The 18,826-nt window shown below is 49.7% G+C and overlaps 2 protein-coding genes across 10 annotated transcripts in view; both read left to right on the plus strand.

Moving 5' to 3' along the window:
- Positions 1-6,611, plus strand: part of TIMP2 (TIMP metallopeptidase inhibitor 2) — an 86,520-nt gene extending 79,909 nt beyond the window's left edge. For 2 of the 3 annotated variants that reach the window (XM_060394675.1, XM_060394676.1), the window contains 2 exons: positions 2,106-2,230; positions 3,683-6,611. In XM_060394675.1, the coding sequence (XP_060250658.1) occupies positions 2,106-2,230; positions 3,683-3,880 (323 nt within the window). In that variant the 3' untranslated portion in view covers positions 3,881-6,611. The remainder of the gene's footprint in view (positions 1-2,105; positions 2,231-3,682) is intronic. The other variant, NM_001166186.1, reaches the window with a different exon arrangement.
- Positions 6,612-14,350: 7,739 nt separating this feature from the next.
- The window catches only part of USP36 (ubiquitin specific peptidase 36), a 32,312-nt gene continuing 27,836 nt past the window's right edge, over positions 14,351-18,826 (plus strand). For 3 of the 7 annotated variants that reach the window (XM_027974208.3, XM_027974204.3, XM_042256267.2), the window contains exons 1-2: positions 14,351-14,395; positions 16,735-16,898. The gene's annotated coding sequence lies outside the window, so the exon portion shown is untranslated. Of the gene's footprint in view, positions 14,396-16,734; positions 16,899-17,535; positions 17,632-18,826 lie in introns of all 7 variants that reach the window. The other 4 variants (XM_042256266.2, XM_042256265.2, XM_027974206.3 and 1 more) reach the window with 4 other exon arrangements.

The raw sequence follows: 18,826 nt of genomic DNA on the forward strand, positions 1-18,826 counted from the left end.
TGACTTGATTCGAGAACACGCTATGCAAGAGAGGCAGAGAACAATGTGATGTGGGAGGCTGATGCCAGTCACATGATTCAGGGGAAGTTGCTACGTAAGTTTGGAGGGAGCGACTGGAATGAGTACTCAGCCTGCCTCTACTGAATGACCAGGCCGGGCAAGGTCCATGCCAGAAGAAACCACGATGTAGGAAAGAGTTACTTGCCATTGTCCATTTAGCCCCCTGTCTATTCTGTACTCTTTAGAAAATGGCTCTGTGTGTGTGTTGGGTTGTCAAGTTGCGTTCAACTCTTTGCAACTCCACAGACGCCGGGCCTCCCTGTCCCTCACCGTCTCCTGGAGTGTGCCCAAGTTCGTGTTTGTTGGATTGGTGATGCCGTGCAACCATCTCATCCCCTGTCGCCTTCCTCTTCTTCTGCCTTCAGTTTTTCCCAACATCAGGGTCTTCCCAGTGAGTCAGCTGTTCGCATCAGGTGGCCAAAGTATTGGAGCATCAGCTTCAGCATGAGGTCTAGAAAAAATTACGGCTGTTTTTGAAGCTTAAGGTCACCCAGATACATCTTTGTTTTAGTTATTAGGATCAGAATGAATGCAATCAAGAAGTCCTCCTGCTTCTTGATCCTTTTCTTTACCTGAAATGTCAGACAAGTCCAAGAAAAAAATAGAAGGCTTGAAGGTTAGAGGTGTGGTTAAGACAGAAAGAAGAGCAGGAGAATTCACACCTGGGGAGTGGTGCCAGCCACCTGCCCAGCACAAAGGCTGTCATTGGTGCTGCTTGCGGCCTCAGGCAAGCCGGTGTCTTTCCCCTGATGACTGGTTTCTGTTTCACTTCCTCCTGACGGGGATGCAGTGGATAAGCTAGCTGCCTCAGCACTTCCCTGAGCTGTATTTCTGTTAGCGATTGTTGGTGGCCAGGACTGTGCCTGAGATCATTAAGTTGGACGGGCTGCAGCTTTGTCAAGCCAAGATGCCCAGGGTGCAGCCCGGGGCTCCTGTCTGCCTCTCAGGGAGTCGCGTGTCCCTCTCTGCCAGGCTCCGGTGTCATCACTGGGCATCTGTGTCTCTTGACAAGGTGCCATTGTAACAGGAAGGACAAGATTTTAGACAACCTTCCCGGCCCTCATTAGGTCCTGTCATTCACCAGAATACACTGGTCTGTCTTTTTCTTCTGCTCTGCTAATGCCCAGCCTGTCACCAGTGAGAACTCTTCACAAAGGGAGGAAGGGGGCTGAGTTAAGAGTCTAAGGTGCGAACAGTGTGTTATCAAGCGTCTCATCACGCCCAATACAGGGAATTTAGGGCAGATTGCTGATTTTATAAAATTCTGCTCTTATTGTTCATAATGGGACACCCCAGAATTACAAGTTCAACATCAAATGGAGGAAAGGCTTGTGAATAAATATTTGGTGGGAAAAAAACAAAAACAGGAAACAATATAATCTACATACAACAGTGACATTTTTCACTTGAATACATGTGCATAAAAGAGCATTGGAAGGAATGCATCAGAATGTTAGCTCTAGGTAATGAAAAGAGAGACGTTTTAAAAAGTTACTTTCTTAAGTTTTCTACAGTGAGCTTGCATTCTTATACTCAGAATAAATATTCCCTGGTGTATGAGTCTGCTCAGGCTACTCTAACAAAAACCACAGACTGGAGCCCTTAAGCAGTAGAAATGTATTTTCTCATGATTTTGGAGACTGGAAGTTCAAGAGTCAGATGTTGACAGAGTTGGTTTCTTCTGAGACCACTCTCCGTGGTTTGTAGATGGCCAGTTTCTCCCTGTGTCCTCAAGTGGTCATCCCTGTGTGTCTGTCTGTTGTCCTAATCTCTTCCTCTTACAAGGGCACCTACTGGATTCAGACTCACCCTCATGACCTCATTTTAATCAATTCTTTAAAGACCTTCTCTCTCAATAGAGTCATACATCCTAAGGTGCTAGGGGTCAGGGCTTTAACCTCAGAGTTTTGGAGGGGACACAAAATAGTCTGTGCCTCAGGGTACTGTCAGAACTAACCCTCCCCATGCCTGAGCCTCATCCAGATGCAGGAAAAAGAGAAGAACCGGTAATTTCGTTCTGAGCTTGGTGACCCCTGTCTCCTCAGGGAAGGCCGAGGGGAATGGCAATATGCATATCACCCTCTGTGACTTCATCGTGCCCTGGGACACCCTGAGCGCCACCCAGAAGAAGAGCCTGAACCACAGGTACCAGATGGGCTGTGAGTGCAAGGTAAGTCGCCACCACCTCCTCCAGGCGGACTGTGGGGGTTTGGTCCCAGACTTTGCCAGGGCCTCTCAATCCACAGGGTCCTAACTTAGGACAGGGCTCTGGGGAGGCGTGGTCTGCCCACAAGTGAGGGTGTCCGGCCAGGGACTTTGGGGAGTTAAGGGGAATCCAACCACGTGGGCTGTAGCTTCTAGGAAGGGAGCCTTCTAGCAGGAGGAGTTTTGTGGGCAGAACATGGGCCTTAGGAGTGTCTTTCTACAAACGTACAAGTGCAGAGACTTGGTGTGACTTGTGAAAGAACATCCCAGGTGTTATGGTTTGGCCAGTGTACCAGCCATTTCCACGCATGGGTCCATGTAAATATGGGGTCTGTGTGATGAAAACCCCTGAAGTCCCTGCCTTTCTTCTTGAAAGCACCCCAGAGGCGGTGCCAAGCGCAGTGACAGCAGTGCTAATGCTTAGATGCAGCCACAGATGGTGAGATCTCCGTGGCCCCCAGGGTTCCATTTTGTTGTCTCCTAACATCCCTCGGTCCCCGCCGCCCCTCCCCCAACCCCAACACAGGGTGTGAGTCTGGGCCCAGTGTGGCCCAGAGATTGGCCTGTGCCGGTTCACACTGCTTGTGTGGCCTTCCTGCCCATCCTGGTAGATCCTCGAAAGCCCACCCCTTAGCTCGTTCACAGGGTGAATTCTGACTCACAACTACTTGTAAGTCTAGCAAACTCCCCTGTGCCTAAGGTGAAGTTAAAAAAAAGAAGCAAGTTCTGCCTTTTTCTTTGAGCAGCCTGAAGGTTTGCACCCTCCTGTGAACTCAGGTTCTTTTGCCAAGATGCTGTTAATCCTTGCTGATCCCCTCGATGCATCCGTGTGCTTAGGAGCAAGATGCTGTTCTTTTTACTCAAGTTGAACCTGTCTGATAGTCAAAACTCTTCATTGTTTTTTGTTTTATTCATATATTCTGAGACGTCCACTTCCGTATTATTGGGTGTGCCATGGGGCATGTGAATCTTAGTTCCCTGACCAGGGATTGAACTCATGCCGTCTGCCGTGGACGTGCAGAGTCTTAACCGCTGGCTCACAAGGGAAGTCTCTCAAGTCCCTTTATTGTTGTTACTGTTATACTCTCTGGAAGGTGGGACTAAGCTGAAGCTAGTTTGTTGTGCTCAGAGAAGGTAAACCAGATGGCCCAAAGGAGAGGGCGTGCTTGGTGGTTGGGGGGTACAGAAAGGTTTCTGTCCTATCGTGGACAGGCTGCCTGCTGCCATTTGGAGAGTTTGGAGCTCAGGAAAGCCTGCTGGTGGAGCAGCTCCATCCCTCCTTGCCTGCTGCACTTACCTGGTCATCCATTCTGCACATTACCCCTGGACACCTTCCCCGGGTGAAGGCCAGGTTCTGGAGATGCCCCCTGGATGGCCTCGGTCCCCAGCTGAATCCATCTCGTGTCCCCCTTCCTAGATCACGCGCTGCCCCATGATCCCATGCTACATCTCCTCCCCGGACGAGTGCCTCTGGATGGACTGGGTCACGGAGAAGAACATCAACGGACATCAGGCCAAGTTCTTCGCCTGCATCAAGAGAAGCGACGGCTCCTGCGCCTGGTACCGCGGGGCAGCACCCCCCAAGCAGGAGTTTCTGGACATCGAGGACCCGTAAGCAGGCCGCCAGCACTCCTGGGGCCAATTGACAGTGTCCGAGAGTTCAGACTGGTCCAGCTCCGACATCCCTTCCTGGAAACAGCATGAATAAAAACAGTCATCCAAGTGGCTTTAAGTTAGTGTGATTCTCCTCTCCACCCCCATCTTCCTTTTAAACACACAGCTGTGGGTCTGGAGGCAGAGATGGGTCCCACACCCCATCCGCCAGCCTGGGCACCGTGCGTCTCAGTCTCCCGTCCCTGGGTGCAGGCAGGGGCCGGACGCACAGGTGTCCCTCCTGGGCCCAGCCCTGGCACTGTCACAAATGCTGAGCAGACAGCAGTTGGGGTCCCCAAGCCTGGTCAGGGCAGAGCCTGGAAATGTACATTTTGCAGGAACTTTCGAGGGTCGTTGCCAGACTGTGTAGCAGGCCTACCAGGTCCCTTTCATCTTGAGAGGGGCATGTCTCTCAGTTCCTGCAGTTTCCACACCTCTGGCCCTGGGGTGGTGGTCCCTGTGCACCCCCTGTCTCCCCCACGCCCACCATGGACTCCAAGCGTCTGACTTCCGGGAGCAGCCCTGGACCAGTGGCTTGCTCTTGAAGGATCCCCAGTTAATCATATTAATCTGCAGGATTCCAGCAGGAGCCTCCCTCCCTGGCCTCGTAGAGACGTGAGGGCCGCAGGCATCAGCTCCAGCCAAGTCCTTTCGGTCCCATCCCCTGCCCACAGGACCCGCCCCTGCTCTTGAGGGAGTCTATGACATCATGCCCTGGTGCAGATGTTTGGCAGGGAGGCCTGGCTGCCCCTAGAGTTCATTCCTGAGCTGCTAAGGCCCCTCTTGCACCCTCCTCTTTCTGGCCTCGGGCACCCAGGTGGAGGGACATGAATTGGCTTTGCAAGGGGTTCTGTGTGGCTGGTGGCATGAACTCCCCCTGCTGTCTGGCACATCTTGAAGACGTCAAAAGCTGGGTCCTGCCCTGTCCCCCAACACACCTCAGAGCCCCTCAAGCAGGTGCCAGAGTTTTAACAGTGTGAGCTCCCTGGAAGACTGACTTGTCAGTGTGCCCCGGGAGTGCAGGGGTTCCCCAGAGTGAAGTCAGCGAAGCGCAGAATGAAGTCCTCCCTTGGGAAGGATGAATTTTGGTGGGGAGGTGGTGTCAGTAAAGCGCTCATGGCTTTTCTGGGCCTCCAGAACACTGTGGCCGGCTTTAAGAGGCATCTCATTCTGCTGAAGATGAAGTCTTGGAGAACAGGTGAACCCAAATTTACCCGTGTGCCCGCCCTCCTCTGCTTATGTTTCTTATATTACAAAGATCTCCAAGTAAGAAGTTTTATAGGGAGCTAAGGAGCCTAGCTGTTCCCTAAAGGTAGTTTCCTTATGCCAGTAAATCGGGGGTTAACGGAGGCAGAAATTTCTCAGTGACAGTAAAGATAATCTCCTTTTTCTCCCCACGTGTGTTGTAAAGGTCAACTGCCCTGAGTTTATCACGCACGCTATGCAAACACACACACAGTGAAACTGGAGGCTGTTGGCCCAGGAGCAGTCATTCTGCAGAGTTCTTCCAAAGTCATCTTCTAAGCCTTCTCTATTCTGCGGTGGCCCCAAAGCACCTCTAAGACTCCTGACCCTCCCCCCGCCGTGGCGTGCAGCCCGCATGCCCACCCAGGGGCCTGGTCAGCACAGATTTTGATGACCCCCTTTCTAGGGCAGACTAGGGGACTCTCCAGGAATTAGGCCCGCTCCAAGGGCATCTTCATGTTGTGCAGTGATAGAAAGTTTGTAAGATGTCATAATGGACCAGTCCATGTGATTCCAGTATATATAAGAACACCAGACCCTCCAGTCGCTATAACACCCCACCCCCGTCTGCTTCCTGTACGGTGTTATCATATGTAACATTTACTCCTGTTTCTGCTGATTTTTTTTTTTTAATGTTTTGGTTTGTTTCTGACATCAGTTGTTATCATTCTTGTGCTATTACCCTCGATAGGGGTCATTCCCAAAGGTTTCTGCATCGTGGGAGCTTTGGATCCAGAGTGGAAATGGCATGGTAGCTAGCCTGTGACGGTGATTCCTTCAGACCTTTCCTTCCGTTCTTTGAGTATCATTGCTTTTCTGTCCCCTATTTTTTGTTCTCTGGTTCCAATTATTACAAAGCAAAGAGTCTTTGTGTAGCTTGGTTCTAAAAGATGGCCTTTATATTCAATCCCCACACTTTGGTCTTGTAGCCATGCTGAGCAGGAAAAAAAAAAGTCAAGATGAAGAACACAGTGGTGGCCAAGAAGCCACTCAAATACCCTCACAGTCAATAATTGCCATATATATATAGTTTAAGAAGGCTCTGCATTTGGCATTAATTTATATGTTATGTTCTAAGCACTGCTCTTTCCTCCCTCTATTCTTGTCTTCTGCAAGCGACTCAAAATATTTAAAATAAAGTTTACATTGTAGTTATTTCCAAATCTTTGCTTGATAAGTATTAAGAAATATCGGACCTGCCGCCGTAATTTAAAGCTTTGTTGATCTTGTTCGTTTTTGTTTGGATTTTTTTTTTTTTCGTTTGTTTGTTTTTTCAATTTTGGGGCAATGTGATTTTGCTGGAATATGAAGTCTTGAGACCTTCCTGTGCTGGGAACACGTGAGAGTTGTTGAAAGTCGACAAGCAGACAGCGCATGTCTCCGATGCTTTGTTTCATTCTCAAGTGACCGCTCGGTCCATGGACAATAAACAGTATTATCAGTGAGAACGCTGGCTGTCTCCATGTGGTCATTTCCGACGTTCCGAACGGGAGGGTGGGGGTTGGTCTGTTGTCTAACTCATGTCTGACTCTTTTGGGACCCCATGGACTGTAGCCCACCAGGCTCCTCTGTCCATGGGATTCTCCAGGCAAGAATACTGGAGTAGGTAGCCATTCCTTTCTCCAGGGGCATCTTCCCGACCCAGGGATGGAACCTGCGTCTCCTGCATTGGCAGGCAGATTCTCTACCACTGAGCCACCAGGGAAGCCTGTGGGTTGGTTTATCTCCTGAGAAACAGGCCTGGGGCCTTGGAGGTCTACATGGGATGTGGCAGACGACAGTGAATGTGGTTTCTTAAATTGGCCAAGAGGCAGGACAGGGTCCCTTCATTTGGTACATACATGTCCCTTTCTTTTGTGGAACATATCTTAGACACACACGCCATGCACACAAACAGACCTGCGTCCATCTTGCCTCTCCCACCATCAACCCACTGCTTTCTTTCTCTGTACCTACTTGCCCAACCACCCTGCCCAAGGTTATCAGGAGGTTTCTAAATGTCAGTTTTGTCTGTTTTCATTATGTATCTCTAAAAAAAACCAAACTATTTTTAAAACCTTTCCAAAATACTTAAATCACACCAAGAGAACATAATTATAATTCATGAATGTCATGGACTAGTTGGTGTTCAGACACCTCTGATGGTCTCATAAATGCTTTTTTACAGTTTGTTGCTTTGAATCAGGATCCAAATAAGATCCATACATTGCAGTCGCTCCCTCAAGTCCCATGTTTACAGGTCCCCTCCTTGCCCTCTCCCTCCTTGGCATTGGTGCCCGTTCTGACCTGTAGGGCACATTTGGGGTCTAGACACAACCATTTCGTTTATTTTATGTATTTAGGTCAAATGTAACTTTTTAAAAAGCACTTCTTATGGAAATTTGCAAACACATACAGAAATGCAGAGAATGACGTCATAAACTCCACGCATCCGTGATCCAGTTTGAACAATCTTCCCTTTTCTTGATCTTCGCAAACAGTTTTCAGTCCGTCTAAAGACCCACATATGGGGTAAGCAGATAGTTAGGGATCCTACCAGACACCACTGTTCCCCCACCTCAGCTTTGCCCATTCTGTGAAAGAAAAGCATTGGGGGCAACTGAGGACAGCCTGGCGCTCGGGTCGGAACCCACAGCAGACACGTGTGGGTTCAAAGTAGAAACACAGAAGCCTCTGCAGGACCCAGTTTAGGATGAGGGTTGGGGCCGGAGGGTAGGAAGGGGGTAGGGGAGCCACCCAGGCTGGTGAAAACCCTTCAGATATTTTCTCCCCGCCCCCCCTTAAATTATTCCTGGACATGTTTATCAGATCTAACTTAAAATCAAACCAAGCGAGCAGAGCTTGAAGAACTCTTAAAAAATAATTTTATTTATTTATTCTTGGCTGTGCCTTCCATTTCTAGGAAGGGCCTTGTAGTGAGTGGTTTGTTTTTAATGTGTTTGTTTCCAGAACAAAGGCAAATTTCTCTCTTTTATTTATGAATTTTGCAGCAACGATGACAGCAAAATCCGAGTCTCAGTGAGGACACTTGATCACATCAAGATGCCTTGTTGTGAGTTGTAATTTCCAAACTTAAAGGATAAAGTTCAGTGATCTGGGAAATTCATCTCTGTATTCTGCATCTTCCAAACCAGGACACTTTTGACAGAGAAAGGGGGTGCTGTGAACAATTAGTGGGGCCAGTAGGTGTCCAGCCGCCTGTCCTGGGAAACTGTGATGCAGGGTCGCCCTGTCATTATGGGACATCTTCCAACCACACGAGGAATATCACCCGTCACCCCATGCTGAATTCCCAGGTGCTAGGGCTCATCCTCAGATGTGGCACTCCCACAACCCTGAGACCCAAAAGCCTCGCCCTGTGGTCTGGGAGCAAAGGCGTAGCAGCTAAGGCAGCTCTGGATGCCAGAGCAAATGACCCCAGAAACCCAGGGACTAACACAAAGGAGTTTATTTCCTGCCAAGACCAATGGAGACGTTTGGAGGACTTCCTCCACGGCCGATTTGGAACCTGGACTCTTTCCCGTGGTGTCCTCCACCACCTTGCAGAGAGTCCTCTGTTTTCAGCCAGAAGGAGGAGGGAAGGAGGCACCACAGATTCTCAGACTCTTTGGCTTGGGGGTGACCCCTACTGCCTCCTCCCAAGGCCCTGGACGGACTGAGTCACCATTCAGCCATTCAGCACCATTCAACACGCAGCTTCTGCCCACGGCCCCTCTGTCTCCACCCACCTGCTTCCCAAGTAAGCCCAGAGGGCATGGAGAAGTCTAGGCGGGCCTACCATATGTTCCCTGGGCAGTGCTGGGAGTAAGGGCCTGCAAGCAAGGTGGTGTCTTGAACAATCCTGAAAAGTGTATGCAATCTAGTCCTGAGGCCAAACAGATGTACACAGTGCTTTGAGAAAAGTAACAGAGCCACGCAAAGGACCACTGTGCTACAAAGAATAACCAGAGCCACCCGAGGAGGAAGGGAGCGGACCAGGCCTGACCCACCAGCAGGAGCAACACTCGGTTGGATGAGACCTTGTGGGAGAGTTTGGGAAAGAGAGGTGGCTTTGCAGAGAGGAGGGGGAGGCGTGATGAAAGCTGTGGGGACTGGGGATTTCAGTATTGGCAGTGAGGGAAGCGACTCCCAAACACCTAGGGAGAATACACCCCCGTGGCACTGACTCTGGGTGAATTTTCCATTTTACTTATTTATCTGCATTGAGTCTTCATTGTGGCACGCAGGATCTTTAATTGTGGCCCGTGGAATCTAGTTCCTCAACCAGGGAGCGAACCTGGGCTCCCCCTTCATTGAGAGTCTGGGGTCTTAGCCACGGGACCACCAGGGAAGTTCCAGGATGAGTTTTCTTAGAGAGGAAGCTTTGCCTGGGAAGGGAAGGAGGAGGCAAGCGTGTGGCCACGGCCAGCACAGGGATTTAAGGCCCATCGGCTACTTTTTGGCCAAACCACCAAACACCGGCCCAGTTCCATTGAAGGATATCTGCATGCAGGGGAAAGAAGGCCCAAAGCAAAACTCTGGGAGCTCTGCCACATGGCTTTTCCTTGGTGAATTCAACCAGACCGGATTTAGATCTAATCTGGCAGATTCTAGAAACTGGAAATTGTAAGGGTTGTGTAGGCCCAGCAGGAGCAGCTCATAGGAACCAAAACTTAACAATGACTGATGTAAAAGAAACAGGGATTAATTTACAATTAGAAATGTGATGTAGATATTTCCATAAATTAGCATAAATCTTTGGTCATCTACAGGCTGTGAAATGGGGGGGCGGTGGAGGGGTGGGGAGCATCTTGTCCCTTTTACCTCAACCTCCAAGGTAAGGAACCCCCAGGTGACTTCTGGGCAACAATACTGTTAATTTGTTAACCCACCTCTTTTTTTAAAGTGAAAGTGAAAGTCGCTCACTCTTTGCAACCCCATGGACTATATACAGTCCATGGAATTCTCCAGGCCAGAATACTGAAGTGGGTAGTCTTTCCCTTCTCCAGGGGATCTTCCCAACCCAGGGATCGAACCCAGGTCTCCTGCATTGCAGGCATATTCTTTATCAGCTGAGCCACAGTTCAGTTCAGTCCAGTTGCTTAGTCGTGTCCGACTCTTTGAGATCCCAACTGAGCCACAGGGATGCCTTTTTTTTAAAAAAAGGTAAGTTCTAGTTAGATCCATTTCAGCTACAGTTTTTTGTTTCTTTTTTAACTGAGCATACTTCATTCTTTCATCATCAGTGTTTCTCTGGTTTCCTCCTTCAGGATTTAGAGATTATTCAGTTATCTCATCTCTAGCATTTGCCATTTAGTTGGATTTCACATTTATCCACTGTACCTTTGTGCACCAGGCCCAGGGACACACAGATGAAATAAGGCATGGTGGGGAAGGGAAGAGAAATCCAGAAAATTTCCAGCTGAATGTATAAGTGGAATGTTCTGCCAGCCAAATGCAGCACCAACTGAATGACAGGGATGGGGGGGACTCCAGAAAGACTTTTCGGAGAAGGTGGTGCTGAAGGAGGTGGTTGAAGGACAGGCAGGCAAGGGAATTTTAGGCCAAAGACCAGCCTGAGCCTGGAGTAGAGATGGCCTGACTGGGGCCTGGTGCAGTGCGGGGGCGGTGGGGGGGGAGACTAGCTCTACTGAAGGAAATCAACCCCGAATATTCTTTGGAAGGACTGATGCTGTAGCTGATACTTTGGCCACCTGATGGCCACCTGATGTTATGAACTGACTCATTGGAAAGGACCCTGATGCTGGGAAAGAGTGAGGGCAGGAGGAGAAGGGAGCGACAGAGGAGGAGATGGTTGGATGGCATCATTGACTCAATGGACATGAGTTTGGGCAAACTCCAGGAGATAGTGAAGGACAGAGCAGCCTGGTGTGCTGCAGCCTGTGGGGTCACAGAGAGTCAGACATGACTTAGTGACTGAACACCTGCTGAAGGATCCAAGGGAGGGAGTGGCTGGAGAGGAGGGGGAAAGGCAGGCAGGAGCCAGCCCCCACCCCCATCCCCAGGCTATTAGAGACCATGCTAAGAAGCTTGGTTCTCCTTTCAGCAGGGCTGGGGCATGGCAGGGAGTTTCAGGAAAGGATTTAAGACAGGAGTGAAATGGGCTGGGTAGGCCTTTGAAGTATATCATTCTGTTTGGCAGTTTGAGCAATGGACTCAGCTATAATCCAGTAAAGTAGGGGAAAGCAGACAGTGGCTTTCCTTGGGCAGTTGGATAGAGTGGAGGGAATGGCTTGAGGAAATCTTTGTAAAGTAAAATTAGCAAAATTCATCAAGAATTTACATGGGGGTGAGGGAGAGAGGGGAACCCAGGATGCTAGCCAGTCAGGTGGATGTTGGGGTTACAGTCTGCATCAGTCCAACTCCAACCAGGAACCCCCAAACCACTCTGCACAGCTTTTAAAACAGCAGGGATTGAGGCAGGGACTGGTTACATTCTGATGGAAGAAATTCTCTGAGAAGCCAAGGGAACAGCAGGAAGCTGTTAGCACCTCGAGGTTGGAGGGGAAGAGGCAGGAGGCTGCCCCATCACAGCCCAGGGAGAGGACAGGTGGGAGGCTGCAACCGCAGCGTGCCTCCCTGGATGCCGCCAAAGCCACTGCCAGAAAGCCAGTGCCAGTCTCATCAGTGCCCCCATGTGGCCAGACTCACCGGGAAAACAGCTGAAAAGGGCAAGGATTTGGTCTGAACTCCAGCACACCAGGCCAAGCGGGCAACAAGGCAGAAAGGCCAGGAAGCTTAGCGGAGCATGGGGAGCATCCGTTTCTGGGCATGATGAGTTTCAAGACGGTCATGAGCCCTTCACCGGAGGTGTCCAGAAGGAACTGGATAAGGGCGGGGGAGGTCTGCACCTTGGGAATTTACCAGTCTATAGGCAGTAGTTCAGTTGCCGTGGCGACAGCAATAGATGTGCTCATAGGGCAAGTATGTTTCATAAAAGAATCGTTCAAATTATTTTCCCAAACGGTTGCATCATTTTCCAATCCCTGCAGTTTTACAATCTATCTACTCCATATTCTCTTCAACGTGTAGTCTTTTAGTTTCCAGCAGTTCCAGAGAGTGTGGAATGCTAGCTCACTGTGGTTTTAATTTGCATTTCTCTGGTGACCTTTGAGATTGAGCATTTTAGGAAAGACTTTCATATTGGCCATGTGAACGCACCTCTAGATTTCACTCACAAGGCTTCTAGGAGGGTATTTGAAAGGGGAGTAGGGTGGAAATGTGTGTGGCCAAAGGTTCCTCCCAATTGCCAGGTCTCACATCACATTCTAAAGCAGCATGTGGGCCTTTCAGACAACAGGTTTGTCATTTCAGAAAAATCTGGGGGTTACCTCTGAGGGCCTGAGCTAAAGGTGTGAACTAGGAGCCTGAGAAACCTGGGTTTAAACCACCACTTGCTTGCTGGGATGCTGCAGGCTCAGTATTTTCATCTGTAAAATGGGCATGGTATCTTTCTGTAGGGTTGCCATGAGGATTAAATCAGATAGTGTGGGTAAGTGGCCAGTTTGGTCTCTGGCACATAATATGAACTCAGTTAACAGGAGCAGATGTCATTGGTATTGTTATTAGAATTAAAGACCTGCTGAAGATTATCTTTATTTTTTTTTATTTTTTATGTTTTTTAAAAAATGTTTATTTATGGCTGTGTTGGGCCTCAGCTGCAGCATTCTGTCTTCTGTCTAGTTGTGGAGGTGACACACTAGCTGCTCTGCAGCATGTGGGATCTTGGTTCCCAGACCAGGGATAGAACCCACGTCCCCTGAACTGGAAGGCGGATTCTTAACCACTGGGCCACCAGGGATGTCCCTGAAGGTTATCCTTATTTCATAGATGATCACATGGAGGTCTGGGTTAGTTTAGTCTCCAAAGCAACCTACTAATTAGCACAGAGCTGGGATAAAACTGAGGTCTCCTCATTCTCTGGCTAGTTACTAGCTCTCTGACCACCTGTCTCCTGCTTTTCATCACTCATTTATACACTGTATCAGGCTTGGATTAGTGAAAACAATCTTTGTCTGAATCACTGTTTTAGGGCACAGAATAGACTCAGTGACAAATTCCAATCTGAATCTGTAGTTGAGGATTCTCACAGACAGCGCAGAGCTCAACCTCAGGCTCTTGCCAGCTTACGTTTGTTCGCTTTTTCAAAAAAACATCACCCCCTCCCCAAGTGATAACTACAGGTGAATTTTGTCCCAATTACATCCATTCTCTTTCCACCGCCAGCCCCACCCACCTCCGCCTGAAGGACTGGGCGGGAAGGAGCATGGCAACTAGCTCAAGGCTTCTAGTTGCTTCATCCAGTACCATCCATCCTGCCTTTCACGTTTGTCTCTCAAAGACACAGCAGATTGGGTTGCGTACTCCAGGGCTGCCTTTTGGAAAAAGTCGTTTACTGTGGAGTAACAATATTCCTTTGCTTCCGTTAAGTATTTGGAGGTTAGGATCACACTATCTCCACCTGTCCTGGAGACCAGGATGGGTGGCAACCAAGAGGATTCAGGTGAAAAGGATTTTTTAAAATACGAAAAAGAGAAACGTGTTTGCAAACATTCAACCACAACCTTAACGCAGTTGTCACGGGATGACGGTTCTGAAATGAAGCAAGGGAGTGGGGTCAGGAAATTGATCAGGGCCCAGGACAGCGAAGGTCAAATGCCATCACTCCCGACCTCTTCATCCCAAGAGCTCTCGGTCCGCTCTCGGGCTTTACCGGGCCTGCAACCCTCTTGTCGCCCGATCGGTGTCTCGGTCACTAAATGCCCTGAAGGGTGCGACCAAGTGCACGCCCCACGCCACCGCTGAGACCGCAGGCGAAAACGAGCGGCTCTAGAGACAGCCCAAGGAACGCCCCGGGCGCCGGACCCGGAAGCAGGCACTTCACGTGCTCTGCGGGAACCTGCTAGGCACAGGCCGAGAGGGTGGGGCGCCTCCGACTCTGCGTGCTTACGTCATCGCGTAGGCTGGCGGGGCCGCGAGATGGGGGAGGTGACGTATTGGGAGCGTCAAGCGACTGTGGGCGGACCCAGGGACTAGGGCGGAAGATAGCACCGCCTCTTAAAGCCGCCAGGGGCCTCTCGGGGTTCCGCCGCGCGGTCCGCACGGCGCGTCTGCTTTAAGAGTCCCCGTGACACGTGTGTGAGGCGCCGGAGACCCGGATGGTGCGTGTGCGGGGCCCGTGCCGAGTAGACGCCAACGCCGCTGGCCTGTAGCCGGGCCAGCTGAAGGCCGGGTAAGCTGGGACCAGGTTGGGGCGGCGCGCAGGCTGGCTATGGGACTTCCTCCGGGAGTTTGCCGCCCGACGCGGGGCGCACCCGTGGATACTCGGGGGGAGACATGGGTGTTTGCGCGGGGCTTGGAGGTCCACGGGTCCTCGGAGCTGCGCCGTCCGCGAGGGGCTTCGGGGTCCACGGGGAGGCCCTGGGGCCGCGCGTACGCTAGGGGCTCTGGGGCCCACGGGGAGGCTTCTAAATGCCCGTCCACGAGGGGTTCCGGGGAGGCCCTAGGGCTGCGCCGTCCCCGAGGTCTCGGGAGTCCACGGGGAGGCCCAGGAAGTGTGCCCTCCGTCCGGGCTGCCCCAGGTCTGCTGTCTGCTCTTTCCTGCACTTCCAGAGTGACCCACGGTGCAGGGGAGAGCTGCCCGGTCAGGAGCCCAGGCAGGCCAGGAGGCAGCAGCCTGTGACGGTGTTGGGCACGGTCGTTATACACAGAAGCATCATTTATGTAGGGTTCAGATTTTCTCTGGAGTGGCTTAAGTTAGAATCACGGGGAGGGCATTCGGTTTGGCAGCAGGGCTGATGTCTTATTCCTTTATCTTATTTGTAAGAGATGTGAGAAGGTTCACTCCTGGAGAGAATAACGTTCCTCATGGTTATGGTTAAGGGGTGGGTTCAAGATGTGAGTTTTTACAATACCCATTTCTTTGGTCGGGTAGTATTGGGTCTCCCCTGGGGTTCCCGGAGCTAGAGCAGCCTCCAGAAATAAAGATGGGAGAGGAAAAACATCCTGGTCCTGCCTCAGTCCACCGTCTATAAGGGAGGTGGAGAATCAGGTCCTCGGGGAGACGGACAGTCAGTTTGCTGTTTCTTGGCTGGGGCCGGGAGCTGGCTTTGCTGCAGAGGCCCCTGTAAAAGTGCCTCAGGGAGGCCCCAGCCTCTGGGACTCCTCCCCGCCAGCACGTGGTTGACCCTGTGAGTCTTGAGCGCAGTTTATGCTGGAAAATTGCATTTACAGGGAGGAGGGAGAGAAAATGTGTTTGCATGGCAATCGAGAAAGCTTTGAGTAGAGTGGGAGGAGGGAGAGAAAATGTGTTTGCATGGCGATCGAGAAAGCTTTGAGTAGAAGTAGAAATGTGCACGGGTAAGTATGAGCCGTTCCTGGACAGTGGGAAAGGTGGGCTGGAAAGAGCATCCTGCAGAGTTTTGAAGAGTGTGTTACCAGGTGTGTGCATCAGAGGCCTTTTGATGGTGTATTACAAGAGCATTTTTCTCTAGGTGGCTACACCTTGGAGAGAAATCATTTGTAGGTTGTTGCTTAGTGTTTCAGGTGGGATTGGTGATGTAGAGGTTTCATCTTTCTGTCAAAACTGGAAAAATTCGATTTGTTCAAAGTCTCTTGACTACACATTGAGGAGTGGGCTGTGTAGGGTAGGTGTTCCCTGAGTTATTTATCTCAAATGAAATTGGGTTAAATCTCCCAAGTTCTGCTTATCCTGTAGCTTCAAGAGTTTCCCAAACCCATGTCTCTGCTCATGACCATCCTCAGCGATACAGGATGTTGACAAGAAGAGGGGCATTGTAGGGCGTTTTCATGAGAAAAATCTTTACACATTGTCTTCATTCTGAGATCATATTCATTGTGTCTTTTTTTTTTTTTTTTTTTAGTTAATATGCTTTTATTTATGGACATCAGACACGGTGTAGTATCTAAAACTTGCTGTGAAATAACATGGGGACAGGAGAGGAATTGCCTGATCCCACCCAGTAATTATTGAAGCTGAATAAGGGGAGCATGGCGGTTCCCTGTGCTGTCCTCTCTACATTGTATATGAATGTTTTCACAGTAAAAAGATTTTAAGTACCTTAATTTTCTGTAATCATAGTGATTGTGGTTGGTAATTCAGGAAAGAAAAAAACCCGCAGACTTAGCTAGAGTGAAAATTTGGCAACTGTCATTGCACTTTCAGTTTTTTTTTTTTTTAAATCTTACTTGCTCATGAAAACAAAGTTGGAGATGATTATCTATTATCTCTTACTCTTTGCAAATGCAGTGGAGATTGGAGTTGACCAGTGAGTGTAGAGGGGATATTTGTTCATTGGGCTTGTCGCTCGCGTGAAGGTTAGGGTCTCTAGTGGAGGGCAGGGTTTTCGTATTGTATCCATCAAAATCGTTGGCAGCTCATTAGCTCAGCTGTCCTCCGCTCTTCCTGTGTCTCGCACTACCGTATTCCTTCTGCCTTGACGCTGACTGTTACCGGAAGATGGTTGACCTTCCTGGTCCATGTCCACAGAGGAGGGCTGGTGAGACATTGGGAAGACAGGTGGCTTCATGCGGTGCGCTTTCATCCCACAGATTCTGATGCCCCTTCCGGAAAACACGCTTGTAGCTCTGATCATTTAACGGGCCCAAAGCTGGGAAGCACGTGATTTTGAGGGCCTAGCACCCTGCCTACCCAGTCCGGCCAAGCACCTGACCCCACGCCGCAGGAACAGCACGCCTGAGTTCAGACACCCCAGGTAAGCCCGCTCGTGGTCAAGCAGCCATTGTTCAGTTGGGTGGGCTCTCTTAGATAATTTTCCTTAGGAAAGCTGCTTTTATTTTTTTTCATGTCAAAGAGCTTGTGCTTACTTGCTTTTTCTTTAATAATGTTTTTACATTTCTGTTCTCTAGAAATTTTTATAGAAAAAGAAATTTGATCCATATACAGAATTAGGTGCCCCATAACTTAAATCTGGGTGATTTCATCAGAGGTGCTGGAGGGAGTCTTCTCACTCCAGCAGAGTTTTGGGTCCACCTGATCAGTTGGATCTCCTGGGTCTGGCCAGAGACCACATACCCAAGGGAGTCATCTTTTTTTCTGATGGGAGTGAGTTGTGTAAGGAGTCTCTTATCTAATTGTAACTCAGATAGTCCTTGAGCTTTGGCCAGATGGTTGAGAGGTGGTGGATGGGAAGGAAAAGTGGTAGTTCCACGTGTAGCAGTCAGGGGTGATGCGGTTTCTGGTTTGTTACACTGCGGTTCCTCAGCTAGTACTCAGCTCTTATCCAGTGTGTGTCTCCCCATTAACCTCACAGGCACCTTTAATGCTGTTCTTATTCCTGTTTTATAAAGAATAGGCTCTGGCGGTCAACAGTGATTTTTTTTTCCCTCGAGTTTATAGCTAATCCAAGATGGAATAACACAGGCATTCCAGAGTCCAAGCTGCCACCACGCCCCTGCCTGCTCCACCGCCTCAAGGTTCCGCGTCTTGTGTGTACTTTTCTGGTCCTGTTACTATCATCTGTCTCCTCTCTCACTTTTAAAAAAGATAGTCTGCACAAGCGCTATCCGATAATGCAAGCCACAGGTATTATCGGGTTTTACACTGGCCACATTAGAAAATGAAGCAGGTGGAGTGAATTTTATTTAACCCAATATGTGTAAAATATGATCATTTCAGGGCTTCCCTGGTGGTTAAGAATCAGCCCGCCAGTGCAGGGGACATGGGTTCAGTCTCGGGTCTGGGAAGATCCCCAGTGTTGCAGAGCAATTAAGCCGGTGTGCCACAACTACTGAGCTGTTGCTCTAGTGCCCACGAGCCACAGCTACTGAAACCCGAGCGCCTAGAGCCTGTGCTCCGCCGCAGGAGAAGCCACTGCAGCGCGGAGCCCGAGCATCGCAGCTGGAGCACAGCCCCGGCTCGCCGCAGCTAGAGAAAGTCCGTGGGTGACAAAGAAGACGCAGCGCAGCCGTAAATAAATGAATAAAAAGTACATTTTGGCAGATAACCAGTCTTAAAATTACTGAGACATTTTACATTTGCAAACTTGAGCCTTCGAAGTCCACGTATTTTACACTTCCAGCCCATCCCAGTGTGGACCAGCCTCTTTTCTTGCGTTTGGTGGCCCTTAGAGGCTCATGGCCTTCTTGATTTTGCAGACTGTGGGTCTGAACACAGGGGTATCCTTATCTCACTCATCTTGGGAATTCCTTTATTATGTGGATTTGTGTGTGTGACCAGAGTGTCTTGCAAGAATTAGCATTTCCTTGGTTTTGAGCAGACGTTAGGCCCACGTGGTCGCCCTTTGAGGGAAATTACCCTAGGCATGGTGTCCAAAGTCACTTGATGGTATTTCTTTCCCTTTTCATTGCTGCATGCCGATTTTCTCTAATTGCACAAGCGGGGGCTGCTCTCGAGTGCAGGGCGCGGGCTTCTCATTGCAGTGCTTCTCTGGTTGCGGAGCACAGGCTCTGGGCTTACGGCCTTCGGTTGCTGCAGTGCATGGGCTCAGTGTTAGCTCGGTACAGCAGTAATTGCAGTTTTGGACCGTGAATTTTAAATCATTATAACTAGGCTTAACCACGTCTTTATTAATCAAAATTGGAACCCTTACAATCAACACATTTTTGCCGATGAGAAATAAGTTTGTTTATTCCTGTAGCATAAAAAATCCTTGCTTCAGGA

The sequence above is a fragment of the Ovis aries genome, chromosome 11, assembly GCF_016772045.2.
Source record: "Ovis aries strain OAR_USU_Benz2616 breed Rambouillet chromosome 11, ARS-UI_Ramb_v3.0, whole genome shotgun sequence".
Taxonomy (NCBI): Eukaryota; Metazoa; Chordata; class Mammalia; order Artiodactyla; family Bovidae; genus Ovis; species Ovis aries.